This window comes from Mauremys reevesii, linkage group 15, assembly GCF_016161935.1.
Source record: "Mauremys reevesii isolate NIE-2019 linkage group 15, ASM1616193v1, whole genome shotgun sequence".
In the NCBI taxonomy this organism is placed as follows: domain Eukaryota; kingdom Metazoa; phylum Chordata; order Testudines; family Geoemydidae; genus Mauremys; species Mauremys reevesii.
Window position 1 is genome coordinate 30,135,717 of NC_052637.1, and position 27,230 is coordinate 30,162,946.

Consider the following 27,230-nt stretch of genomic DNA (forward strand, 5'->3'; position numbering starts at 1 on the left):
CAGATTTTTCACACCCCTGAGTAATGCAGTTGGGTTGACTTAACTTTTGAACGTAAATTTGGCCTTGGGGTGTGATTTTTTTTTTACCTAAATAGCTACAGTGGACACAGTTATGCTGATACAGTTTAAGAGCTCATTATCCTACATTCACAGGATTAAGAAAATGTATAAGTATCTTATACAGTATAACTGTATCCACGCTTGTAGGAGTTGTACTACTTTAACTATATCAGTAAAGTTACAAATTTTGTACATAGAAAAGACCAAATATATAAACAAATAAATCACAGTAAGTGATGAGCCTGTAGAAGGAGAAATGTTGAATTATCAAATAATACTCAAATCATCATAAAGTTTATATATATAAACACACACACTCACCTCCACTTAAGACTAACATGTTGTGACACTGTTTAACCTAGGGGAGCTCAAACTTTTCATAGTGCTATTGGAGAGCCGATCTACCCGCCCATTTGTGATTGCACAGAATCCCTGTAGTAGCTACATCATTTGTTTATAAAGTAATATTATGTCAACATTTAATCTTTTTGTATCTGTCTTTTAAAGGAATTTAGCAGCTGCACAGAAGGAATTATCAGCACCATGTGAACAGCCAGCTCTGTGGACCACCAGGAGTGGTTCCACACACCCTCATTTGAAAATCACTGGTTTAAGCCAAACAGACTGACATTTTATAGACCAATTAGTCCTGGCACTATCCTGGTTTCTGCTGCTTGTTCTCTTCCATGCTCTAGTTCGGAAAACCCAACATACACTCTGAATGAAAGGCAACACAGAAAAGTTAGGTTTTACCTGGCAAGTTTGTTTTGTCTGCACTTTGTATTTTATTATCTGTATGTGTCTGAGTAGATACGTGTATCTTTGGAATTTTGCATATGAGCCTTCCCGTCATAGCTTGTTTTAGTTTTAGTTTCATTTTCTGTAACCGCTGGATAGCTCCTCTTCAGTCCTAAACCAGAACAAAAAGTTATAAAAGTATTTCTATAGTTAGAGGCTTGGGCAATCATCATTATAGAATTACAGAAAAAAAGTCTACAATCAGGACGTAACTTTTGTTAATAAACACTAACCACAGATTTATCTGCAATGTTAATAGTGTACCATCCAGTAAAAAAACATGCAGTTGTCATCACAGAGTGTTCCAACTTGTGGAGTTTCTGGAAGGCTAGCATCTTCATTGTCTCTAAGCACCCCATGAGTCAAATTAAAATGGGCTCCTCCTTACAGCCATTGAGTCTTGGCTTTGGAAGGAATGGAGTGTAAGTAGGTCCCTGTTCCAAAGTTTCAGCTACTAAGCTCCTTTCTTTGTTGAAAGGATAAAAGACCACCATTATATAAAATGAATGCAAAACAGTTTTATTTAGACCTAATTATTTTGCTTTCATAAAAAGTTACTTTTTTATGTGCAAACCCCAAAGAACAGGAAAATTTAACAGAGAATGAAGACATTAGGTGTACAGGATATATATATATATATGTAAACCACAGCAGTCCCTATCCTGCAGCACGTAATGGATCTTGTCACATCATATTAGTTCAAGTCTGAGTTAGTGTATAACCCACATCTATGCAGAACTTCTTATTGCATATGGCAAGAGAGATGATTAGCAATGTTGAGCTAACCAAATCTAGATTAGTGGGCTGGTGGGGTAGCTTTGGAAGTGGCTTGCTGTAATTATGAGTTGCCACCAACAAATTATTGAAGCAGATACTGATTTACAATGTGATCAATAGTTTGCAACTGATGTCCACGGTCACACTGTGTTGTCTCTCATCTTCCAGAGGTGTAAGAGATGATAGCATCTGCCATGTGATGTTCTGAAATGATGCAATGTGGATTGTTTCTGAGGTAGGTTGAAGCCTGGAAGTTCTTTTGTCTGGTTGCCAATCGAGTTTGCGACATTACCATTATCCCAGAATTCTTTCCAGTGTGCCACAGGATTGAATGAGGATACTTTAAGAGCTTTAGGCAAATTATAAAAAGGCTTGTGAGATTTCAGGCATTTCTACAAGAGGTTCTGGTGGTCTTCATGAATTGGTAAATTCAGGATGGCCATAATTCAATTGTACTCACAAGCTTTATGTGTGTCTCTCCAGGATCTTGGGTGGGGGTACATGTGCCAGAGTAGACAACCATTGAATGGGTGTTGATTTTACTGTTCCAGTTATAATTCTTATTGTGATATTAAGCTTGCACATCCAGAGATTTGGCACGTAAGCTGTCCACCCTGCCTGGTGCACAATATTCAGCATTCAAGTACACCAGATCTACCATTGCTGTTTGACAGGTGTGTGCATCAGCACCCCATGTTGTTTTTTGGACATGGCTAGTTCTTCCTTTTACTTTTTTGCATGTCTTTACCAGATGAAATTTAAAAGTCAAGCTTCTGTCCAAATTTACACCGAAGTACATTGGATAGGGCTAGTTTTGGACCTATTCACTGTGAAAGGTGACATTAAGTCTTTCCTTGGCAGCTTTATTGTTTAGGTGAAAGACTATTACCAAGGTTTTGGAGGAATTAGGACAGAGCTTTCAGTATTGAGAGTATTCTGCCATTATCCTGAGGTTGGCATTGAGGATGTCACTGATGGTGATGAGGTCTTTGTATTGTACCGTAAGAGCGTTGTTCTCAGCATAAGTCACTAATGTAGATGTTGAATAGTGAAGGAGTCAACATGGATCATTGAGGGTGTGTGCTTTGCTGATCTGCCCATTCAAGAGAACATAGTATCTACAGTTGCTCAACATTGTGGCCAGGAGTCACATAATGCTACAGCATTTGATGACCCTTCATGCCTTGAGCAACAGCCAATATCTCCATATTGCGTTGTATGCAGCAGATAAACCTGTCAATGCAGTTCCATTTTTTAGATTCCACTGAAAACCAGCCTCAATGTACCTAGTAATGGTAAGAACCTGGTCGCAGCAACTTTGTCCCAGCCTGAAGCTGGCCTATTCCTTTTGCAGGATGGCCTCAAAGATAGGGGTAAGATGGGCCAGTAATACCCTCTTGTGATGGAGTGCCTGTCTGCCCTCTTCCCATCCTTGGCTGACCTAAGAACTGCTCAGAGACTCATCTTTTAGTTCCCGCTCTGTATAATTTATTCAAGTCCCTCCACCAACACCTGTATAGTGCAACACAACAGTCCTGATCCCAATGGGACCTTCATAAGGGCTCTGGAAAGACAAGAGATCTCTTTTCCTTTGGATCGCCTTCAATCTGGGCCCAGCTAGCCCTGTCCTCCCCACTTACAAGTCTTTCCTGCCTTTTATCAATATTGTCAGCTGATGAACCAATTAATTCTTTAACTCACCCTTCCTCCCCAACTGATTAGCTCATTCCTATTTACTCAATCAGCTGTCACTGGGGAAATTAATTGAGGCTACAGAGATCAGCGTACTGACTCATCTGTCAGGCCTCAGCACTCTGTCACACCTCTCCATTAATTTATGAGCTTGAATTGGTCTGCCAACAATGCTCGTCCCTTGAGGAATTTGGGATAAATGCCATCCTTGCCAGCAACTTTTCCACTCTGTGTGACCATAAGGGGTTTATTTATTTCTTCAGTAGTGTATGGGGATGATGGTAATGAAGTGGTGGGGCTTTGTTAGATGTTTAGAAAGAGCTCTTTCTGAACCTTCTCTGCAGTACTGGTTCTGCCTTTCACCCTCACTTCTGTTTTTAATCTGTGAATCCCGAGATGTGCTTTTGGGAGGGTGCTAAACCTGGTGCAATATCTATTTTAATATGTAATTCTTTATTTCAGTTTGCAGGACATACAGATGTGATCAAGAATCAATATAGAGCAGGCAGTTTTAAGTGTTCAGTTTATGCCCTATGTACAGTACATTTGAAAACAATGCCATAGTCCACGTGAGGCATTTTGGGCCTGATCCTGTTTATCCTAGTCAAATTCCCATTGAAGTAAGGATTGCACGATTTAGCCTATCAGTTGTTAAAAATGCAATTAAATGGTTCCATAATCCTTGAGATGGTTACATTTCAAAACAGACACAATCTTACTTACATACAAAGTCATTACATAAATAAATGTATTCATGTCTGAATATTGGTGACATCATAGCAGAATTTTCAGAAGCCTTCATGATCCATTGTTAACTTTGAGTGACCTTCCAGTGATCTGCCACAAACCATCCATCCATCTCCTCACTGGTTGTCCCTGACTACAATGACCCTCCCCTATCCCTCCCATAATAACTTTCTCAAGTTTACTTCCATCTCTATGCCTAACGTGACCAAAGTATATAAGTTTGTGTCATGCTGGTGTCTGTTGAGCCACTAATCATGTGAGCGGACATGGTGCATGCTATTATGAAATTAAAGCTGGGAAAGGACCAGGGAAGTGGTAGATAATGTGCCCAAAGACCTGTTAAAAGCAACTGGTGAAAGCAATACTGATTTTATGTGGTAAATCTATGATGATGTATGGATGACTAGAAATTGGCTGGACAACTGGATGAAGAGAATTTTTCTGACCTTGACAGAGAAGGGAAAAATAACAGAGGGTAGTAACTCTCATCTCATCTCCCTGATAGTGCACACAAGCAAAGTTCTGTTCTACATAATCCAGGATTCCATGAAAAGAAGTATAGCAGCAGAACTACCACCACAAGCTGGTTTCAGAAAGTGCTGAGACACACCTGACCAAATTGCAAATATCCATCAAATCACTGAAAAATGCAGAGTACAGGCTCCCACTGATCATATGATTCACTGACTTTCCGAAGTGTTTGATACTATCTGACATGACCGCCTTTGGAGGATATTAGCAAACCTGCAGATTCCAATCTGACTAAACTCAGTGCAAGTCTCTACCACCAACAACAGACCATGGTGTGAACAGCAGTAAGCGGTTTTCCCCTGAGCAGGGTGAGAGACAAGGGTGTATTTTGTCCCCAACCCTCTTTAACATATATGCAGAATTTATTATGAGACAAGTCTTGAAGATTTTTACAAAGTGGAAGGAGCTGGGATTTCCATTGGAGGTCCCCTCTTAGCCAAACTCACATATGCTGATGACACAATTCTCTTTGCTATAACCATCAATGCAATGCAACAAATGTTGGAGTCTGGAAATACAGTTTTGTGAGGAATATGGACTATTCCTAAATGTAACAAAAACAAATTGCATATATGTTAACACAACAAACAACAGGAGGTAAGCAGACAGCACAATTAACAGGCCAGCTGTTGAAACAGTAGATTATTGAATTATTTGGTATCATATATATCCAATCAAGGAGGCTGTTCCAAAGAAATCTGAAGAAGACTAAAGATGGTTCACTCAGCTATGGCTTCTCTTAAGAGAATGTGGAAAATACATGGCATCTTGAAATATACAAAGGTTCAACTGGTGAAAAACGTAATTTTTTTCATAGGTTATATGGATGTGGATCGTGGGATGTTAATGCTGCTCACAAGACGAAAATTGAAATTTTTGAAATGTGGTGCTGGTGAAGACTTACATATTACTGATTTATTTTCTATTAACTTTTCAGAAGTTTTCCCAGTTATGATATATTCATATTTTGGCTTTTTTCTTCCTCTCCAATTTTGTAAAAATGTTATATTGATATCTTTGTTAATGTTTGTATACATGCTAAAGTTGAAGACAGTGCTATATGCTAGCACACAAGGCCCTGATCCTGCAGTGAACTCCATGAAGCCCAATGTTTTAATTTTACACATGATGTATGCAAGATCAAGGCTTTGGTATATGAAATGTGTTGTAACGATCACATTTATTACATTACTAATTGTTTTACTTTATTTTTTAATGAATTTACGTACCCAAACTGTCCCCATTTAGAGAGGACCGTCCTTATTTTTAGCCAAGCATTTATAATATTCCCTGCTTTGTCTTTAAAAAACAAATTCAGTGTATTTCAGTGGAATTAAAATAGTTTAATCCACAAACATCCCTGAATTTGTCACAGATTGCAAATGTTGGTACATAGAGTAGGAAAGACATTATAGAAAATAAAGTTTACTAATTAGTGTTTTGTGCCTGAACAATGCTTTAGAAAATGAAGTTAATTCACTACTAATAATGGTTATTATTTAAAAGGTAAGAGTAATTGCATTTTTGTTAACATACATTTTTATGAGGGACATTAATAAAACCTTCTCTCTGCCCCTACCAGCGTGCTTCTATCGAGTCCCCTGTCCTACAGCTGTCCTCCCCGCTGCGCTTAGGACATTCATGTACGCTACCTTCCTATTGCCTTTCCATTGTGGAGCTTTGCAACAAAGGGTAGGATCCAAAGCATGTTCCATTTCGTCCAATCAGAGCTATCTCAGGGTTTGTTGTTCTGATTGGCTCATTCCTGCCTCCCTGTAGCCAATCAGCGTGCTACTTTAACAACCAATCAGCAGCCAGGCTAGCATCCAATCAGCGCTGAGTAAACGGAGCACCGCCTTTGTGTCCTGTGACGGAACGGCGCCGGCGGAAGCCCCGGCCAATGGGGAGGTGCGCCGTTTCCAGGTATTATGAGGTCATCACGCAACCTGCCGCCCCCGCTATAAAAAGCGGGTCCTCGGAGCGGGAGGGCACAGTAAGGGGGGGCTGTTGGTTGGGTTGTGTCTCGTACGTGGCGTGGATTATAGCAGCAGCAGCAGCAGCCGGTGGATCGTCGGACAGGCGGTGAGTGGCTGTTCCGCGCCGGCCAGCGAGCGGCTCCCGTGGGGACAACAGGATGGACCGACCGGCACCGCTGAGCGCGGCCTCTGGGGGTGTCGGACGAGACCCGCGCGGGACCGTGCCTGGCCGGCTTCGCCCCGGAAGAAGCGCGATCCCTTGTCCGCTCGGAGCGGGCCTGCCCGAGCTGGCCACCCCGGCTTCCCCTGCTCCGCGGCACCGGCCGCCAGGGACTCGCCGGCCGGCCGGCCGCAGGCAGAGCGAGGCGGCCGTGACTCACTCTTCCCTCCGAGAAGAAAGGCCACGGGGCGGGGGAGCCGTGACTCCTCCTCCTCCCAGGGGAGGCCGCTGGCTGCCTGCCTGCCGCGCGGGGGAGGGGAGGCAGCCCACGGACAGCTGCTGCCTCGGGCTGGCAGCGATTTGCCCACGTCTCTGCGTGGGGAGCAAGGGGGGGTGGTTTCCTGTTGTCTCCATGCTGAGGCGCACAGACCGTGTGGGGGTGGGTTGTATGGACGAAGGGAGGAGGTTTAATCGTGGGGCAGGGGCTTTCCTGTGTCACACCTGCCTATTTCTCTTTTCTAGGTAAGTGAGGAAAAATGGCCCGTACAAAGCAGACTGCCCGTAAGTCCACTGGTGGCAAAGCTCCACGTAAACAGCTGGCCACTAAAGCGGCTAGGAAGAGCGCTCCCTCTACTGGTGGAGTCAAGAAGCCTCATCGCTACAGGTAAGGAAAGGAACCTTGCTGAGGCGGTGACAAGTCTGTCTGAGGATATCCTGCAACTCTAGACTCGGAGGTGGGACAACGCGTTATCCTCGTGGACTGAAGTCTCTTCTTGTTCCTTCTAGGCCTGGTACTGTGGCCCTTCGTGAGATTCGTCGTTATCAGAAGTCTACAGAGCTGTTGATCCGTAAGCTTCCCTTCCAGAGGTTGGTAAGGGAAATTGCCCAAGACTTCAAAACAGACTTGAGGTTCCAGAGTGCAGCCATTGGTGCACTGCAGGTATTGTACTACTAGTGTCCTCACTTCTGCTGCTTATGAGAACTTAAGAAGCTGGGGGAGCATGTGTTGCTTTCTGAAGGTTTCTAACACTCCTCTTGCCTTTTTTTTTAAAACAGGAGGCTAGTGAAGCATATCTGGTGGGTCTGTTTGAAGACACAAATCTGTGTGCCATCCATGCCAAGAGAGTCACTATCATGCCCAAAGACATCCAGCTGGCTCGCAGGATACGGGGGGAGAGAGCTTAAATGAAAGCAGTTTTTATGGTGTTTTGTAGTAAATTCTGTAAAATACTTTGGTTTTAATTTGTGACTTTTTTGTAAGAAATTGTTTATAATATGTTGCATTTGTACTTAAGTCATTCCATCTTTCACTCAGGATGAATGCTAAAAGTGACTGTTCACATAAACCTCAGTGATGTGAGCCTTGTTGCTCAAGAGTGACAAGTTGCTAATATGCAGAAGGGATGGGTGATCTTTCTTGCTTCTCATGCATGTTTCTGTATGTTAATGACTTGTTGGGTAGCTAAAATTGTAAGGTACTAGAATTGATATAAATGTGTACAGGGTCCTTTTGCAATAAAACTGGTTATGACTTGATCCAAGTGTTTAACAATTGGGGCTGTTAAGTCTGACCATATATCACTGTGATAGAATGTGGACTTTCAGAGGGTGAAACTACAAGTCTTAACCACAGTGTAACTTACAGTTTCCTAAAAACGTAAACCTGGCAGCTATAGAATACACTATGTGCATTTATAATAGCTATTTTATATATTGTAGTGTCAACATTTTTAAATTAAATGTTTTACATTCACATGTGAGGTGTCCTGTCATTAGTGTGTCCATGGAGTTAAATAGCAAGCAGGATACAATTTTTGAAGGGAGTGAGTTAATTTTCTTTGCCCAAGGGAGAGGTAGTGTAATGCTTGAGAATGTTCTTGCCTTAACTTGTTTTTTGTATGACTACTTTACTTTACAAGTGACCTGAACTAGGGAAAACTTGAGCTTTTGTCCTCTGGCTGCTCTTGTGAAGGTCATGTTTTAAATTAGTAATTGGTCTTATCTAGGCTGGAAGGCAGAGTTTGGTCCCAGTCCTTAAATCATAGTGGCAAAATGTGTGGTTTATTTTTTGAGGGGGAGTTAAGCTACCTACCTTCAAGGTGCATTGATATACATTGATGTGCTTTGGTTTTAGGGAAGAGATTAAACAAGCTCCAGAAAGTTAAGGCTTTAAGTTGACTTAATGAGACTAAGCTATGGCCATTAAACTATAGATATTAGTGGTTCAGAAGAGAATGGTTTTTAACTTACTTCCTTTTGAAGTCACTTGAATTTTCTTTAAGTATGTATCTTCCTCAGAGTTCTTAAGTTTAGGAACAAGCATGGGTGAGATCTGTTGGACACTGAGGTGTTTAATTTAGGAGCCTCCTGACCTGACAATGAAATTTTAGGTGCTTTTGAAAATCTGACTTTTCCTCCCACCTATTTAAGTTACAGGTTGTGAGCAAGTTCTAGATGGAATAAAATTCCCCTATCTCAACTTCTTGTTTCACTTAATACTACTTTCTCCCTGGACCAATTGCTCTTAAGCAACTTCTTCCCTGCTTTCAACTTTACATCAGAAAGCAGAAGTAAGAAAACCCTTGCTAATAAAACTGGTGCAGGTTGAGCTACTTCCTCTCCTGGAACATACAGGTGGAGGGGGTGAACTTAATTGACAATCTAAAACATTTTACTGATTAAAAAAAGTAACATCTTTGAGCACTTGCTACTGGTAGCAGCCCTAACTTCATTTGACTTCTAATTAAAGATACAGAAAAGGTGTTAAGAGCAGCCCTGTAACTTGTGATGGTTAACACTGAAATTACTGTCCTGTCTAACTTGCTGTGGGGATGGAGATTATTCTCTTTTTCCTGAGTTATCTAAGCATTTGCATCCACACTGAGTAAATCAAGCATGGAAAAATTGACACTGGGAACAGCTATGTTATATTCCCATGTTTTATTCTACAGAAATTTGAAAGCTTTTAGTGAAACTCTCCATAGGGACTTAACAGTTTATGATGTTGAGACTGTTTAAAAATAAAATCCTAAATTCAGTTCATGTTACAGGTGAAGACAGCCTCTTAATCCGTTGTCAAGGTCTTAGCATCTGAAAATAGGATGGAATTGTCACAAGGGCTCCAAATGTGGGTCACTGGAGTGCCTGGAGAATGCTCAGAGGTAGAGCCATCACTCCCCCGTCTCATCAGACAAACCATTCAGTGTGTTTAAATCCAGCAGCTGAGGGAACAAGCACTTATTACCAGTTACTCTTCTGCAAACGGTTTAAGGGTGTCTCCAGCACCCTCTTCCCCTTTACAGAATGATTAATTTGGGACAATGTTATAACATTAACACCTCTATAGTTATGTAGAACATTTTTCCCCAAATCTTAGATACTCAACAGCATTAAGATAAGTATCCAAATACTACAGCATAATACAAGATTATAACAAGAGCGCTGACTTATGATGTAAATCACTTGAAAACATCTTAAATGCAGAAAGTTAAGTAAACAGGATATCATCAGCTTGACACATTTATTATGAAGGATGGTCCAGTGGTTAGGGCACTAGGACTTGGGAGATACAGGTTCAATCCCTGCTCTAGCACAGACTTCCTGTGTGGCTTTGGGCAAGTTGCTTAGCTTCTGCTTCAGTTCCCCTACTGTAAAATGGCAATAAATGCATTGCCCTACCTCACAGGAGTGTCGCCCAATGAGTACCTTTGGGGGTGTTTACACAGGGGGGGAAAAAAAACCCTGCAGCAGTGAGTCTTGGAGCCCTTGTCAACTGACTTTGGCTCACACCACAGAGCTAAGAATAGTGTAAACATCCAGGTTCAGGCTGGATCCCAGGCTCTAAGATTCTTGCTGGGTGTCAGAGCCCAGGGGTCCAGGTCCAGCCCCAGCCCAAATGTTTACACTGCTATTTTTACCCCCAGGCTGCAAGCCCAAATCAGTTGACCTGGGCTTGGAGACACTGCTGCATTTTTTGTTGTGTTTTTTGCTGTGTAGATCCACCTTTAGATACCTGGGTAAATAAAACCCAAGTCTTGAAAGCAATGGAACGTCCCACAGCTTGATTCAGTCCTACTTGAAAAAGTATATTTAAATATTAGGCCCCTAAAACAACACTAACTCCATTCACTGAGTGGAGATACTGAAACTTGGGTATTTCTACCAGCGGTTACCTAAAACTGGTTGGGTACATGGTAAATAAATTAGCTACAGTATTATAGGAATCACTAGAATTTTCCTTTAAAAAAAAATCACATTAAAATAGCTATTAATTTCATTTTACCTACTCCTATGCTAATTAGACATCACAAAAAAAAGAGTGGAAGTAAAAAGTTACTTGTGATTTACATCTTTCCCAATGCCTTATGCTTCGTCAAGTGCTTGCTCATTTCGATTCCAATTAGATGTGTGCGCGCCACGTGCATGATCATCAGAAGATTTTTAGCCTAGCACCACTCAGTGGGTTGGCTGAGGCGCCCCCTGGAGTGGTGCCCTTATGGCGCCGGATATATGCCCCTGCCGACCCAGCACCCCCTCAGTTCCTTCTTACCGCTGGTGATGGTTGTTGGAACTCTGGAGCGCAGCATAGCTGATTTCCACTCTCCTAGCTCTTTACTCATTATTTCTCTAATTAGTTTTGTAGTATAGTTAGAAGTTTCTAGTTGTAGTTAATAGTAAATTTTGTACTTAGGGTATATAGTAGTTGGAGGAAAGGGGGTTTTCTCCCCTCCCTCCTTCCCGGTACCCGGGCTCATGCCTGGGTCTCCGGGTTTCAAGCCCTGCTCGGCTTGTCTTAAGCCGGTGCCTACAGGAGACCCCCCACGACTCCTGCCTGAAGTACCTGGGGGAAGCCCATCAAACAGATAAGTGCTGCATCTGTAAGGCATTCAAGCTGCGGACAAAAAAGGAGCAGGACATTCGTTTGAGGCAGCTCCTCATGGAAGCAGCACTTTGCCCAGGGCGCCATCGGCACTGGCAAAGGCTCCTGACACCGGACGTCTCCGGCACCGCGGCCTGCGCGGCACCGCTCGCTAGCTTCGGGGTCTAAGAAGCAGCACAAGCACCCTGCTGCTCCTGCCCAGTCGCAGGTACTGCCTGTGCCCCCCTTGGAGCAACGTCCAGAGAAGAATTACTTCACAATCTCAGGCCTCAATTCAGGAAAGCACTAAAGTACACACACAGCTTTAATTTATGGACATGTCCTATCAAATTCAGTGGGATCTAAGCACAACCTTTAGACGATCACATTAAAACATTTTACCTACATGTGCTAGTACCTCACACCAAGTGGAAGTCAGTACTTCCATGTGGCAGGATGTGGTGGAACACAAAGAATTTCCATCTTTTACACTCTAATAAACAGTAAAAAGTTTGCTTACCAATTCTCTTGATAATTTCTTCACATTCATTCTCAGAATTTGATTCAAACACCAGACAGTCAAAGGTACTGTGTTCAGGGGTCCCTGGTGAAACCCTGAATAAGAAAATTCCTATCAATAGACGGAAATAAGTCCAGTAATTCATAAAGGGGCTTAAAATGGTGTCCAGGTACAGGAAGTACCATAGAGGGACCTCATCTCAACATCTGGTGCATCTGTAACAGCAAGGCTGGTGGTCCATGTACACGTGCAGCAATGGCACACATCTATTGGACCCTGTGCTGTTAGCCCCCTTTTTCATTTACTGACTGCGGCACATGAGGGGCAAGCATGCCAAATCCAATCTCCGGATCTTTCAAAGTTTCTCCAAAAGAGTACACGTGTTTTCTAACTGTAACTTGATAATGGTTTAAGACTCTGCATGAAAATGTAATTGATAAAGTCATGATCCCCAAACCAGACTAGGTTTATCCCACAATCAACACTTACGCAACACAAAAGGCAAAAAGATTGTTGCTGTCCAGGCAGCGACCCACACAGGAGATCTCTGGATACGGGTACTGGAACAGAACCTATGGTATAACAGTAAAGAGAGAGATTTGATTAGCAACAAAGCTGACAGCTCAGGGTTCAATCTCTGGAGCCTGCTGTTTGTTCACTGAATTAGTCCAGCGTTAAATAAATTGCTGCAAAGGGAAATTCTTTTCCATGTAGAATGAAGTTAGAACTGCTGCTGCCATGCATAAGAGAGACAAAATACTTTCACATTCTGACACTGCTGTGTACACACAAAGGTCAGTGCACTTTCTGCAAGCTAAAAAACACGCAAAAGCAAAATCATGCCAAGGAAAGTGAGAGGACACACATCAGGGTATTTAAACATCACTAATGTGCCGTGTTAGAGGGCTTTCACTTCACCCTCCCACTTCCCTGGTTCTTGTCTCACAGACAGCAAGCAGCAAAAGACCAGAAGTCCGCAGTGCAGACAGTGCGATGTTTATTGGGGTTAGTTTCCAAACAAGCATATTCCAAAGCCCTTCACACCAGTCAGGCTTATCTTTATACCAGGGGAGGCTCTATGTATTTTGCTACCCCAAGCACGGCAGTCAGGTGGCTTTCGGCGGCATGCCTGCAGGAGGTCCACTGGTAACGCAGATTCGGCAGCATGCCTGCGGGACCTCCTGCAGGCATGCTGCTGAAAGCTGCCTGACTGCCCCCTGCGGCCTGGTGCCTGGAGCCGCCCCTGCTCTATACGCTGATAGTGTCTGTTCCCCAGTGTTTCGTTTCCAGCTCTGATGCCGCAGAGCGTTTACCTCCTGTCCCCCTTCCCAGCTCTGATGCCCGCTAAGTGGGGGGGAATGGGGCTCTGCATGATTCCAATTTTCCTTCCCCCCACTTCCCGTCTGACCCCAGTTTATATAGCAATATTCTCAGCTCTACCTTAACCAATCATTTCCCTGACATTTAACTAACCAATCCTAACATATTGTAACATAACTCTAACCAATTATATCCCACTACCCTAATTAACTTACACCTACCAAAGTTAATTATACAGCGGACAGAAACAATTAGAGAACCAGACAGATTAACAGTAGAAAAGTGGGGGCCGTAAAGATAAAACAATACAGAAATGAGGGTTTCACAACCATTGAGAAGTGATTTCTTGCCAGACAGGCTGCTGTCAAACTAAGTTTTCTTTAACCATCTTAAGATCTGTTCCTTTATTTGGTGGTGATGGGCACTACCAGGACAGGATCATCTTCCTAACAGCCCAATACCATCTCATTTCAGCGTGACTGGTTTGGAATGTGAGGATGTGACCGTTCACTTCCCAGCTTATGGCTGCCCCCGCTGCTTAGCCAAAGGCCTTAGCCTACGAACAAGGCCTCAGACTATCCTAATGAGAGAAGGCCTGTATGCAGGCAGACTGTGATTTTGATTCTTTGTTTTTATACCCCTGTAACAAGCTAAGTGATAAAAATACACCTAAGTTCTTAAAGTACAGGCTTTACAGGAAGTCCTGAATATCTATATTCTAACATGCCAGAATGTTTCAACTCAACTTGAAGATATCCCTTTCTCACCTTGGAAGAGGTTTTCTCTTGTATGAAGACTTCAGTTTCTTTCACGTCAAATAAAACTTCCTGAATAAACAAAAGCAACTTTTAAGATTTATTTTAGAGAAAGATAACAGCAAGAGAGCGCTTAACCAGGAGTGATGTAAATCATACGGAAGCCCAGTTTTTCAGGAAGCCTTCTTCCGCTGGTGGCAAATTCCACAGATCACAACGGCTGGTTGGTGCAGCAAATGAGGTGTGGTCGTAAGTGAAAATAACCCCGGTGCTAATCTCCATCTACCCTCTGGTGGTGATTTGACAGGATCGCAAAATTGCCACATAATTTAGTTTGATTGTCAGATCTCTGCTCAGGAGGAATAAAGGATGGGAACCAGCAGAGGATATTTCAGGTCAAGACAGGCCGAGCTGTGTGCGGAGGAGGAGTTATGCAATAATCAGCTTGTGTTCTCCTCTTCGGAGCTCACAGGACCTGATTCACTGTTGCCCTCCATCTTGTGAAGTCCTTTATACCAGTGCACAGTAGGGATCAAACACAGCTATTGTAGAACGGTAGCGTTTTAAACCTACTTCACAAACATCTACGCAAAGTTCAGGGCAATGGTAAATCAGGCCCGGAAATGTAGATAACTGAGGATTTAAATCCGCAGATTCCCTATTTTAAATGTTTTCTAGTCTTTTGGTTGCAAAGATCCTTCTATACATTAAATCCCTACTAGTGGCTTGTTGAATATACAGCCCAGCTGGTTGAATCTGGAACCAGAGTGGGCGAACAGCACTGGCAGAGATGTGACCTTCCTACATTTATCTTACTGAGGTGTGGTGACAACATCAAAATCCTAGCTCGGCCAACTTCAATGCCAACATTAATCTGCCAGTATTCATAGTAGACAAACACCAGGCTTGAACGACTGAAGCATAATTGTAAACCCAGCTGGGGCTGATTCTCATTTAGACTATGTCTCTCTCCTTTTGCCAGCCACATCCTCCCCCCCCCCCCCACACACACACACTCCAAACCTAAACCCGTCTGTTCTGTGCCTGCTCAGCCAACTTAACCATAGAATTACTCTTCAGCACTTCTATAGCACCACAAGGTGGACGCCGCACTTTACAACTGGTCAGGATGCCAGACAAAACAACAAAAATCCCTCCCTGTGGCGTTTACATACAAAAGGCAGGAATGGATCCAGTATAAGAATATTAAAAGTGTCCTGAAGAGGGAAAACAATGCCTGGTCTGTGCCTTTATTCTGCTTCTTTGTGAGGTCTACAGAAGGCCTGACATTTTGCTAAAGGAGAAACGGTTCCGCTTGTATAATCACCTTAAATCTGATCAGAAATGACCAGTCTTGTCTTTCCAGGATTTGCTGGTGAACTTGGAGGTGTATATTATGCCTATTCAGTGAGTATGGTACTAATCAGCCGGCATGAGAGTGGCAGAGGTAGGCTCTTAAATTATAACTCTGCAGGGTAGAGAACATGTCTTTTTCCCCAAGCACTGAGCATTCTTTGCACTCGGTATTATGTCATAGTGAGCAGTTCTAGGCAGCCTGTTCAACTCAATCCATTTCACTGAGGGCTTATGTCTCAGGCTCTCTTCCTACTATAATAATGTATATAGCTGTCCCAGATATTTGTTGCATATGCACATAGGCTGCGTGTATTCAAAATACAGAAGTACGGCTCTCAAGTACTCTGCATTGCTTAAGGAAAAGTAATACATTCCCCCGACCCATTTTGTTTTGACTCATGCAGTAGACACAGATTTGCTGAGCTCCAAACCCTATGTTTCAGACTCTTATGAATGCTCAAGCCACCTGGTTCTCTCTCACTAGGTTTGACAATCTAAGCAATGCAGATAGTATTCCCCTCCCTTCCTCCCTCCCAACACACTAGCGCTTCCCCAAGCTCTCCTGTGCATGTGTGCGTGTACACTCGCTTCTTAGCTAATGCCAGCATCACCATTCATGCATGAAGGTGGAAGACTCTCTCATAGGGTATGGCAGGACCCACGTCACTGGTAGAAGCTATGTGCAGGAGGAAAGCCATTCCTCACTATATTAGTGAGGGCGTTGGGAGCAATTCCACACTTTCGGCTGAGTCTAGACTTCCATTCCAAGCCCTGTTTTCACTCTAACTTTTGATCAGAGTGATCCATTTGTTTGCAAACTGAAATGCTTAAAGCAGAATCCGGAGAGTGCTGGAAGTGTTCATGCTACCAAATCAAAAATTCATTGTGGCTTAGAGTTTTCTCCAATGCCTAATGCTTTTTTTTAGTCCATCTGTTCTTAGCAGGGCCAAACAATTCAAAAACACTGAACTTCACAGAAGTCTGCAGCTCTTTAGTTCCTGTGAATGGGGAAGTGTATCTATTGGGTTTCTGGGAACTGGGCGGGCTAAAGGATCCCCCCCCAGCCTAAGGGGAGGATCTACAGGACCTCAGAAACCCACTAATTTCGGGGACAACTAATAAAAGAACAGGGAAAGGAGTGTGGTCAAAGGGTCATAAGAAGGGAGCCTGACGGGGACACCGAGCAGAGAACCCCGGACAGCGCCCACTGCTCCTCGAAGGCGTCAAGGGAGCCAGTGGACGCCGCCCAGAGGAACTCCACCCGGATACGTGAACCGACAGCGGAGCAGGGTGGTTACCCACTCCTGCTCTGAGAGGTTTAAAAAGCGGCCTGGGAGGACTTGAAAGCTGCAGCTCTAAAAGCTGGGCTGATTGTGGAAGTGGCCGCAGCTGGGCCACACCCTAATCAGGCCACACCTGGCCTGTGTAAAAAGGCCAGGGAACCCAGGAGCAAACAGTCTCCCTCTGCCTGTAGAGGGAGAAGGGCCTGGCTGCAGGGAGCTAGACACAGGGTGCCTGAGTGGAGCAGGGCTGGGGAAAGGCAGAGGAGCTGGGGAGCTCCTGCCTGGAGAGCCCCAGGCTGCGGCCTAGCATAAGGCTAAGAGGTACTGGGGAGTTGCTGGGGGCAGCCCAGGGGTAGGCAAAGGCAGCAGATCCAAAGCCCTTTGCCTCTGATGAGTGGCTGATACTGCAGTCTGCCCCAGTGAACGGGGGCTAGATGGAGACTAGGCAGTAGCCAAAACTGAGGCAAAGTGGGGATAGTGGGTTGGGTGTTCCCCAGGGAGGGGAGACCCAGATTGGTGGGGTACTGCCAGGGGGCAGCACCCCAGTTAAAAAGGACACCGGGGTCCAGGGAGGGACATGGGGGCCAAGAGGACAGGCAGATCACCGGCCTGCAGAGGGCGCTCCTGGCTGGAAGTGAGCTAATTCCTGAGGACAACCAGCAGGAGGCGCCGCAGGGGTGAGTCCGCACATCTACCAGAAGTTTTAAATTGAGAGGGCATTTTCCGGAGGAAAATTACATCACAATCTCAGGCCCCAATTCAGGAAAGCCCTGAAGCAGCATGTGATTAAATTCTAGTGACTTTAATGGGATTTAAAACCCATGGATAAGTGATTGCCTGAACAGGGGTTAACCCTTATGGACCACAGCCACAGGCTAGATAAGTGAGTTGCATTATCCTGTATAGTGGAATCACCACACTGGGCCTTTAAAATTTGCATCCGAACACCAGAGACTAGACAGGTCTGGTTTGCTACCATAGAGGAATGAGAGGTGGGGAACCCGGTTGAACGGGGTGAAGAGAGTTTGAAGAGGAGACCCTGGGTTTGTCAGCCAGATGAAGAGCTGGGGGTCAGCAGGGAGGAGGCGTTGTTCCCAGGCAGTAAAGAACCCCTGTCCTGTTCTCCCGTGCCCCATTCTTCTACTCTGAAGGCCCCAGGCAGGAGGTCCCAGGGAGCAGAGAATGCCTGCCCTGCCCTGCCCTGCCACAGGTTTCAGAGTGGTAGCTCTGTTAGTTGTTTTTGCCCTGCCACACACCCCCTCACTGCTAAGGACCCAGGGAGGATTTTTTGGAAATTAAATAGTAAGGACATTCCCAAACAAAGAAATCAGACTGGAGCAAGGGGTGAGAGTGCCGCGGGAAGTTGTGCTTATTAAACAAATACACCCCCACGCCCTTAGAAGCCGAAGAAATTCAGTGTCAAGATTAAACCAAAAAGAAACCGAAAGAGCTGAGAAGTCCAGAATGGCGCTGGCACCCCAACAACCTCATCTCTGCCCTGGAGCGCTGCCAGCCACCAGTCCATCCTTCCTGCAAGCTCACAACTAGGAACTCACCCGTGGGCACAGGTGCTGCTCTAACACCGTGGGTATGCCTTCGTCCAGCACCTCTTTGCCACCGTACTGAAAACAGATCGGGGTGGGGGAAATAAAATAATGAGTATGTTAAATGAAAGTCAGTGGAAACAAGACACCCCACACACACACACACACACACACTCTCTCTCTCTTCTTCCCCCCTCCCCCCCCGATCAGAATCACAACGGTACCTTTCCTACATTGGCCTGGCCCAGGTACCGCAAGTTGTACAGTAGCCTGGGGAGGAAGAAACAGAATTAGGACCGGGAGTCCATGCATAGCTCCTCTAAGGTGTCTTGCTCTGGCAGAACGTAAAGCATGCACCAAACCCACTCACCCCCAGAACGGAATGATGCTGGCCACTTTACGGTTGAGATTCTAGATGAGTCACAATACTGGTACCAACCTTAAGGATCTCCACAACCCCTGGGTATGGAGCTTGTGTTTCAGCGCAAAAGAGCAGCTGCCTAGTGTGTGCTGGATGCTGAGGACTGCTCCGGAGCACACACTGCAGTGGAAACGCTGCCCAGCCCCACATATGTAACAGAGACCTCTACCCCCTTCCCCATCCCGGCTTGGCTTCATTTCCCAAGCTCAGGGCTAACCCAATGCTGGGCACGCGGGATCATGTCGCCCCTACTGATGGGGGTTCCTCAGTTCCAGCTGGCCCTACCTGCCCCCCTGCAGGCACCGCTCCTCCTTCTCCTCTTTGTGTCTGTGCTCCTGTTGGAGCTGGAAGCTGGGGACCTTCTCCCTCAGCACTTTCAGGTAGGGCAGCAGTGGCTTGTACATCCCTCCGTCATGCCACTTCCACCGGATCATGCGGAAGCTCAGGGGCTTGCCCTTCAGCTTCTGCAGCACAGTCCCTGCCTGAAGAAGAGGAGAGAGCCAGGGCATCCACTGAATGCAGGGGGCTTGGATCATCCCATGCCAATCCCCTCCCTGCTTCCTGTGGTGTAGCTGTGTGTACTCTCAACAGCTGTTAACAACGGAACAACCCGCCCCCGCCCCTGGGATCCGGCCACAAGCTGCCAACCCATCGTTCCTCCCCTTCCTGTTCACTGAGATCAGGGAAATTGTTCTGTATCCATCCCATGACCAGACACCTCATCCCTCTGCATCTCCCTCCCCCGCCCCACACACCAGTGAGGCTTTTGCTTCAGACAGGATCCCAGGAGAGGGGGGGCAGCACATCAGCTCCTGAAGGCAGGAATTCGTTTGACCCCGCGCACTTCCCCCCACCTGTCCGTTGCGTGCATTTCTCAGGGAAAAGCCACTGATCTCGTCAATGACGTCTCCAGCCAGCACCACCTCGTCCACCTCTGCCTGGCTCTCGGGAAGCACCTCGATGATGAAGATCCGACCATCCAAGTACCTGAGAGCAGCGCCAAGACACAGAGTTCAGCCGGATGGACCGGATGAAAATATCTCAAGTGGCTGGAGAAGCAGGATTCCTCGGGCCAGAGGAAGAACTAATGTGTCTCTACATCCCTTGGCCCAAACAGGAGGTGGGTCCAGCCAGTTACAGCCCTTTTGCTCACCGGAGGACAAGGCAGCTGCTCACAGAGTCCGTTGGCATTGGGGTTTTGGGGTGTAACAGGTGCAAGCCTGCCCTTCAAGTCAGCCTTCCCCTTGCTCTGGTTTTGGCACAGGGGCACGTGCCCTGCCTTGGGAGCACTTTCAGCCCGGATCAGGTTGGCATCTAATCAGGGACATGGCCCAGGCCATGGCCATTGGAGAGAGTCCAGAGAAGAGCAACAAAAATGATTAAAGGTCTAGAAAACATGAACTATGAGGGAAGATTGAAAAAATTGGGTTTGTTTAGTCTGGAAAAGAGAAGACTGAGAGGGGACATGATAACAGTTTTCAAGTACATAAAATATTGTTACAAGGAGGGAGAAAAAATTGTTCTCATTAACCCCTGAGGACAGGACAAGAAGCAATGGGCTTAAATTGAAGCAAGGGAGGTTTAGGTTGGACATTAGGAAAAACTTCCGGTCGGGCTGGTTAAGCACTGGAATAAATTGCCTAGGGAGGTTGTGGAATCTCCATCATTGGAGATTTTTAAGAGCAAGTTAGACAAACACCTGTCATGGATGGTCTAGATAATACTAAGTCCTGCCACAAGTGCAGGGGACTGGACTAGATGACCTCTCAAGGTCCCTTCCATTCCTACGATTCTATGATAAGTCCATAGATCCCAGCAGCACCCACTGCAATGCGGACGTGAGGCTGCTGAGCAGCAGGGGAAGGGAGGAGGAAAGCTGGTCTCTTACCTGAGCACCATCCCCAGTTCTCTGCAGGGTACAGTCTCATAGGTCATGCACACCTAGAACAAAGCATTTGTCAGTACAGCCTCCAGCAATGGCTCCAGGTAGCACAAGAATTCCCTCTCCAGTCCCTTTCAGCCTTGGCAAGGAGGGGGGCATTTTGTCCCCATTAGTGTTTGCTCCATTTACATTTGGGAGAATTGCTCTGAGAGATGCCAGCCTGAGACCGCTGGAGTCTGAGGTCATCCATTTATCCACAGAGGACGTGCAGCAGCAGTGAGCGTTCCCCCTTAGAGCCCCACCCATGGGCCTCCAACCCAACCTTGAGCACCCACCACCATGTCTTTCCAGAGTCTGCTAAATGCCCGCCTAAGGTGCTCAGCCAAAGTTTGTTCAGTCTTCAGCCTCTCTGCTGAAACTGCCAATCAGAGCGGTGACTGGTGGTGCTTTTTGAGACAGACTCCAGCCTGCTAGACACTGGACGGAGGCCAGGGCCGGCCACCCATCCCCACACTTCTTAGGTTGCCATGTTGTAATGACCTTTGGACAGTGGAGCCACAGGTTCCATGTCCCATTACTAACCCCTGGAGCCAACTCCTTCTGGGAAGGCAGCTTTCTGACCTCACTGACACACGGCCATTCACTGCAGGTCTCTAACCTGGGATTTAGGCAGGGCCAAGTCAGACTCTGGAGCGATTAGTCTGCAGGACACACACACACAAACCCTGTATTCCCCCCAGAGAAACACTTCCCATTATGCCACGTTAATTAAAGGGACACAGGCAACCTGAAATGCAGTCCATTCAGTTGCAACCCTTTTAGGGGCAGGCACCGTGGGTGAAATCCTGGGCCCATGAATGTCAATGGGAGTTTTGCATTTGGCTTCGGTGCAACCTGAATTCCATCCCAGGTCTTTGTTTTATATATAAAATAAATGAAGACCAACAGAACTATTTCTAAGATTTTGAAAATCCAGTGGAAAGCACAAGAAAGCCAGAAAAATGGAACTGAGTGAAACTGACTGGCCTATTTTCAGAAACGCAAGATGTACAAGAGCAGCAGTAATAATAGGGACTTAGATTTTTAAAATTCCTCCAATTTTAGATACCTGCGATGTTAGTAACTTAGCCCCAGTCCTGTAAACACTGACTTACCTGCTTCATTTTACTAGCAGGAGTGGTCCCTGGGACCCAAGGGAGTAAAGTGAATCAGGGGAGTAAGTGTTTGCTGGTTCAGGACCTATGTTAAGGAATCATATAATGGGTTAGATCTTCAGCCCATGTAAACAGATGGCACTTCATTGACTTCAATGGAGCTAAGCCGATTTGCACTATCTAGCCCAATGATTTTCAACCTGGCAGTGTTTCTTGAAGTCTAACAATGTTCTGTGTTTAGGATCCAGGTATTCAGCAAGGGGCCACCCAGCAGATGGAAGGAGGAAGAATAAAATCTTGGATCCCACATCAAAGGGAGAAGCGGAGTCTTACCGGCAGCAGCCAACTTTCATCCAAGAAACTGGAATTCTGCAGATAAAGCACAGCAGAGCAACTGGTGTCGAGTAAGGAGATGAAGACCTCTGCACACAGCGTTATGTTAGACACACACAGCTGCTGCCAGCCCAACTTATTACCTTACCTGCAGATCCAGGGAGAAATTCATCTCTGACACCACTAGCATCAGTGAGAGGAACGGCTCTGTAAGAGGGGGGACCAAGAGCCAACATTACTGCCAGACTCCTCACCAGCTTATCCCCATGTCCCAGGGACACTGCAGAGGTCCAGATCAGAAGAGATTTTCCATGTAAGTAGCAGGCAATAGAGGACATGGCCCCCAATTTGGACAACAGGAAGTTTTAGATCCTCAGGGTCATACTGTATTAAGAATAACAATACTTGCCCAACTGTACATACTAACAATATTTTGCACTTCTCCAGTGCCTTATATCCAAGGATCTCAAAGCACTTTACAAACCTCAATGGATTAAACCTCATGGCAGCCTGTGAAACAGGGATTATTATCCCCATTTTAGAGAAGGGAAAACAAAAAGGCAAAGTGACCTGGTCACAGGGTCCAACCAGACCGAGTCCATTGCAGGATCGTGGTTAAGTTCACACAGCAAGGCTGTGACAGAGCCAGGAAAAGACCCCAGCTCTCTCCAGGTACGCACTGTAGGAGCTGCGTGCTGTGTCACACAGTCACTGAACTCTGACCAGAGCCACACAGCAGACAAACCAGCCTCATGGCACGAAATAGAATTCTAACTCAGCTACAGAAAAACAGCTGACCAAGAAGCACTCTGGACAGGGCAAGGGATGGCTCCATGAGCACACTGGCCTGTGGACACACGGGCATCAGCCAGCTGGTTAGCAGTGCTTTTAGACCTTCACCCACAGAATGTTGGTTTTTGCTACTGGCCAGGGCCAGGATTCTAAGGCCTTATTAATGCCAGTCTTTTTTTGCTTTCTTTTTGCAAGAACATCCCACCAGAGCCTTGTCTATAACAGCCCCCGCTGCATTGCTACCACTGGAGGAACTGCACTAGTGGGACACTTGTGCAAAATACCCTCAAAACCTAGTCCAGACACCCATCTGGAGTACAAATGCAATACACGTGGGCCTAGGGTGACCAGACAGCAAATGTGAAAAATCAGGACGGGGGTGGGGGGAGCAATAGGTGCCTATATAAGACAAAGCCCCAAATATCGGGATTGTCCCTATAAAACCGGGACATCTAGTCACCCTACATGGGCCTCAATCCAAAGCCCATTGAAGTCAATGAGCGTCTTTCCATTGACTTCAACAGGCTTTGAATCATAGAAACCACCACTAGCAGGTAACTTTCTTCCACTTCTGTGTTTTAATCTCCAGTCCATCCTTCTTCTCCAACGCTAACCATGCAATTATATTGATGGGTTTGTGTGACTTAGACTTCAGCTAGAAGTCCAAAGTGATTTAAAAGCCATCTAGGGACAGTTTTACCACCAGTTATTTATCATAATCAAAAGAAAAGGCTTTCTCCCTGTCCTGGCACTCTTGGGAGAATAGTTGCTGATGGAGCCTCACAGCATTCAGGCCTTTCATAATAGCTGGAAACGTGTTCCAGTTCGGACATCCTCACCTGGGACCACCTGGATTTAGGCTGCTAAGAGTTACCTACAAGACATCAGACTTTTGCAGTTTACTTAAAGAAACACTCCAGTTACAAATCATCCTATTTAACTTTCCCATCTCAGATCCCTAACACCACCTTGTGATTGATTCAAACTGAATGATAAATGTCTAATGTACCTCCCCAGCACTGAGACTGCTTACTTAGATTTTACCACTTCCTTCTGCTTAGACAATAAAACAGACGTTAGCTTCGCTCGCTGCTCTAGCATTGGGCTGTGACACCTGGGCTGCAAATGCTGTGGGGGGAGGTTTAGATCCAAACAAGAACTGTTTTATTGGCTTTAAAAAAAAACAACAACTGGTGTTATTTATATTCATTTTAGGTTTGGTAAAACTTAAAATAAAAACACCCTCACAAGACCAAAGTTTTGGGTCTGACTAAAAGGAGGCTGATCTTTTCCTGTATTACAGTAGTGCTTAGAGATCTCAGCTGATAGTGTTGTCTTCACCTGAGTTTAGTTTGCAGCTAAATAGACCAGGGTGGAAGAAAAGAGGTATTAAGATCCATATTTTACAGATGGGAAACTGAGGAACAGAGAGATCATGTGACTTGCCCAAGGTCATAAAGGAATTCTGTGGCGGAGCCAGGAATTTAACCCAGCTCTTGGAGTCCCAGCCCATCCTTCTTTTCTGTCCCTGTTAGGGAACAGAGTTTTCTTATAACCATTCATTGCCAAAGGTTATTTCTTAGTGATGAAGGTCAAATTCATCCCCTGGTGTAAACTCAGATAAAATTCCTAAGGAGTTGAATGAACAAGAAGTGAACGATGGAAGCTATAGTAAATCCAGGAACTATAAATAAACTGGAGGTTTTCCAGAATACAAGATCACATACCCTGGCTTTCAGTCATCTTCGCTTCATAAATGGGGGAAAATATTTTTAGACCTACATTTCAACCAATTTGTGTGGTGGTGCTTTGGTTTTTTTTTAAGTGACATTACCGAATTTTGGAGGAAGTCTCAACCTTACCCATGAAATCTTCATTTCCCAGCACTGAGACCAGAGGATCGTAACACTGAAATTAAAAAATTTAAAACACACACACAGATACACACATGATTTAGTTGTAGACCATGAACTGAAAAACATGGCCACAAAACCATCTAAAATTCTACACTTTAAATTGCATCCATGGTACAAACAGAAATGAATGACCCCAAATTTGTTCTGGAAGGTGGTTTTAGCTTGGCATCCAGAAGCCTGGATTTTTATTTGAATCCTCTGGAGCCTGTTCATCTGGCCTAGAGAACTCAGGGGAGATTTCAAATTCTTCCTATTTTTGGTCAGGCTGGAATTATAAAATACAGAGGTTTGAGGGGGAAAAAAAAAAGTCTCTCTCCTTAGGTCCAAGATTTGGCTCAGTTCTTAGTTTATCCAAACCCAGTTCCCTGCTGCCCCTCATCATAAAGATATTTCATGCTGAAAGCTCTTCCTACCTCCAGCAGTTTTGGACTCCGAGCCAGCTGTTGAATGGCAGTAGCTAGTGACTTCTGATTTAAAGCTAGGCGCAGGAAGTACCGCCCTCGTCCCTGCGCTGTCAACACCTTCTCACAGGAACTGGCTTTCTCTACCATGATTGACAAGGGAGTCACCCTATAAAGAAGAAATATGAAGGGGTGCCAGGAAACATTTACAGCATCAGCAGGTGACGACCCATTCCCAGGCTCTGGTCGTCTGCCAAAGGGGTCTTGGTCACTCACTTGTAATGGGGTTCTCTTCCAGGAGTAAGTCATTGTGCCAGTTTCTGTAATGGCACCGGTCACAGTTCAGGGCAACTGCACCTGTATTCCCCCTGTAGGGTCCAGCAAGGGGACCCAATCTCAGGTTTCCAGCTCCCCTGGTCATCACCTCTCCTGGGTGGAGACACGTGTCTCACTCCCTTCTGACCCGTGTATTTCCAAGCTGCACTGCTTCCTGATCATACTGTGAATTGACCTGCAAAGTCAGTCTGCCTGAACAGGCCTTTGCTTCCTTTCCCTCCAGGGACGGCATTCAGTGTAATTGCTGCAGTTCTAAATTACCACTCGTTTCTCCCTATGCAAGCCTCCTGGGTTCTTAAGGTACAAGCGCTACAGAGAACACATCTTGAAAAACAATAAAAGAACCTCCATGCCTGCTAATAAGCTTCTCAGAGATCACCTCAACCCTAACAGGGCCTCTGGCAGGAACAGTCCTTTAAAACCCCACCCAAGAGGTTTCAAGTTCATCACCGTTTCAGCTCGGAACAAGCAACCAGTCTTATGGGGCCTCAGTAGGCCCAGTCCTTCCATCCCCTCCCCAAGGATTGGGGCTCTCCAGGGACCAGGGAGCCTGTCCATTGGCCGGATCAGGAAGAAGGCCCTGAGCCAGTTTAAAACCAGGCTATTTGTCCAAAAATCCTTCCTTCGTGCATTGAGCTCCAGATAATCCTAGTGTTCGTGCACCTGTTCAAGGGGGGCGGCTGCAAAGGGCTGTAAACGGAGGACTTGCATTAACGTCACTCCCCGCCCCCATAACACATACTCCGCCCCATTTTTTCATGCAACGGACCCAAAAGATTGTCCAGGATATCGTCATCCAAAGGCCACTCACCCACTGCAGGTATCCTGCTGAGGAAGCTGCTCTAACCAGTGCCAATAATCCCGTCTCTTGAAGCCCAGCACCGGCTCTGAAGGAGAGAGAAGAGGAGCTCCTTTAGGAAGGCCCTCTGACAGGTAGCCAGGAGAGCGCTTCCCTTGGAGATTCTGCAAAGGCAGCCAGCCGCCCCTATTCTTTCCACATGGAGTCACCCCTAACCAACACACTCGACTCCCCAGGGAGTTCTAGGCCTCTGTGGTTCCTGGGCTCTGCTTGTCCTTTACTAACAAGCACCACATGCACCAGTCTGCATTGCTCCCCCTCTCTCAGGCCCGCACCACCCCTTGTAGCGTGCATGGAGTAGAAGTGGCCACTCACGTTTAAGTCCTTTTCGAAGGATCGTTTCCAGGATCTCGCAGAAGGGGGCTAGGTGCGGGGAGGCGTCAGTGCATGGGCGGCTCCCCTCCTTGATGGTGAGGATGCACGCTGGGAGACAGTGGGAGGCAAGCAGAATGCTGAGGGCCCCCGTTCACATCACCCTCTCGTGGGACTGGTCTTGATGAGCTGGTATTTTTAACCAGAGCTAGAGCAACAGCTTGTGGAATAACTCTGCAGTCAGTCTGTTACCATCAGGTTGTTCTATTTGGCAGGAAGGTCCATGAACAGACCAAGTTCAAGTCACTTGGTCAAACCATTTGCTCAGCCCCCAGAGATATAAGATCAATGTTAAATACCAGGAGGAAAGCAAATTCACTCCTTGCTTCAGGCCTGGCTCATGAGAGGTAACTTGGTCTAGGGAAAGAGCACAGGGCTGGGCATCAG

General features: G+C 45.7%; 2 protein-coding genes across 7 annotated transcripts in view; one reads left to right on the plus strand and one right to left on the minus strand.

Moving 5' to 3' along the window:
- Positions 1–802: 802 nt before the first annotated feature.
- The window catches only part of LOC120383294, a 31,164-nt gene continuing 4,736 nt past the window's right edge, over positions 803–27,230 (minus strand). For 4 of the 6 annotated variants that reach the window (XM_039501235.1, XM_039501238.1, XM_039501234.1 and 1 more), the window contains 15 exons: positions 26,787–26,894; positions 26,424–26,499; positions 25,289–25,445; positions 24,822–24,867; positions 22,316–22,374; positions 22,168–22,203; positions 20,687–20,739; positions 19,653–19,785; positions 19,084–19,280; positions 18,602–18,647; positions 18,390–18,455; positions 14,207–14,266; positions 12,609–12,691; positions 12,120–12,214; positions 803–970 (listed from right to left, as the gene is read on the minus strand). In XM_039501235.1, coding sequence (XP_039357169.1) covers positions 849–970; positions 12,120–12,214; positions 12,609–12,691; positions 14,207–14,266; positions 18,390–18,455; positions 18,602–18,647; positions 19,084–19,280; positions 19,653–19,785; positions 20,687–20,739; positions 22,168–22,203; positions 22,316–22,374; positions 24,822–24,867; positions 25,289–25,445; positions 26,424–26,499; positions 26,787–26,894 — 1,337 coding nt within the window. In that variant the 3' untranslated portion in view covers positions 803–848. Of the gene's footprint in view, positions 971–9,666; positions 9,963–12,119; positions 12,215–12,608; positions 12,692–14,206; positions 14,267–18,389; positions 18,456–18,601; positions 18,648–19,083; positions 19,281–19,652; positions 19,786–20,686; positions 20,740–22,167; positions 22,204–22,315; positions 22,375–24,821; positions 24,868–25,288; positions 25,446–26,423; positions 26,500–26,786; positions 26,895–27,230 lie in introns of those variants that run through there. The other 2 variants (XM_039501239.1, XM_039501236.1) reach the window with 2 other exon arrangements.
- Positions 6,539–8,496, plus strand: LOC120383296 (histone H3.3A). The gene is made up of 4 exons (XM_039501243.1): positions 6,539–6,687; positions 7,264–7,405; positions 7,528–7,681; positions 7,798–8,496. The coding sequence occupies exons 2-4, from the start codon at positions 7,278–7,280 to the stop codon at positions 7,924–7,926; spliced, it is 411 nt and encodes a 136-aa protein (XP_039357177.1). The 5' UTR covers positions 6,539–6,687; positions 7,264–7,277; the 3' UTR covers positions 7,927–8,496.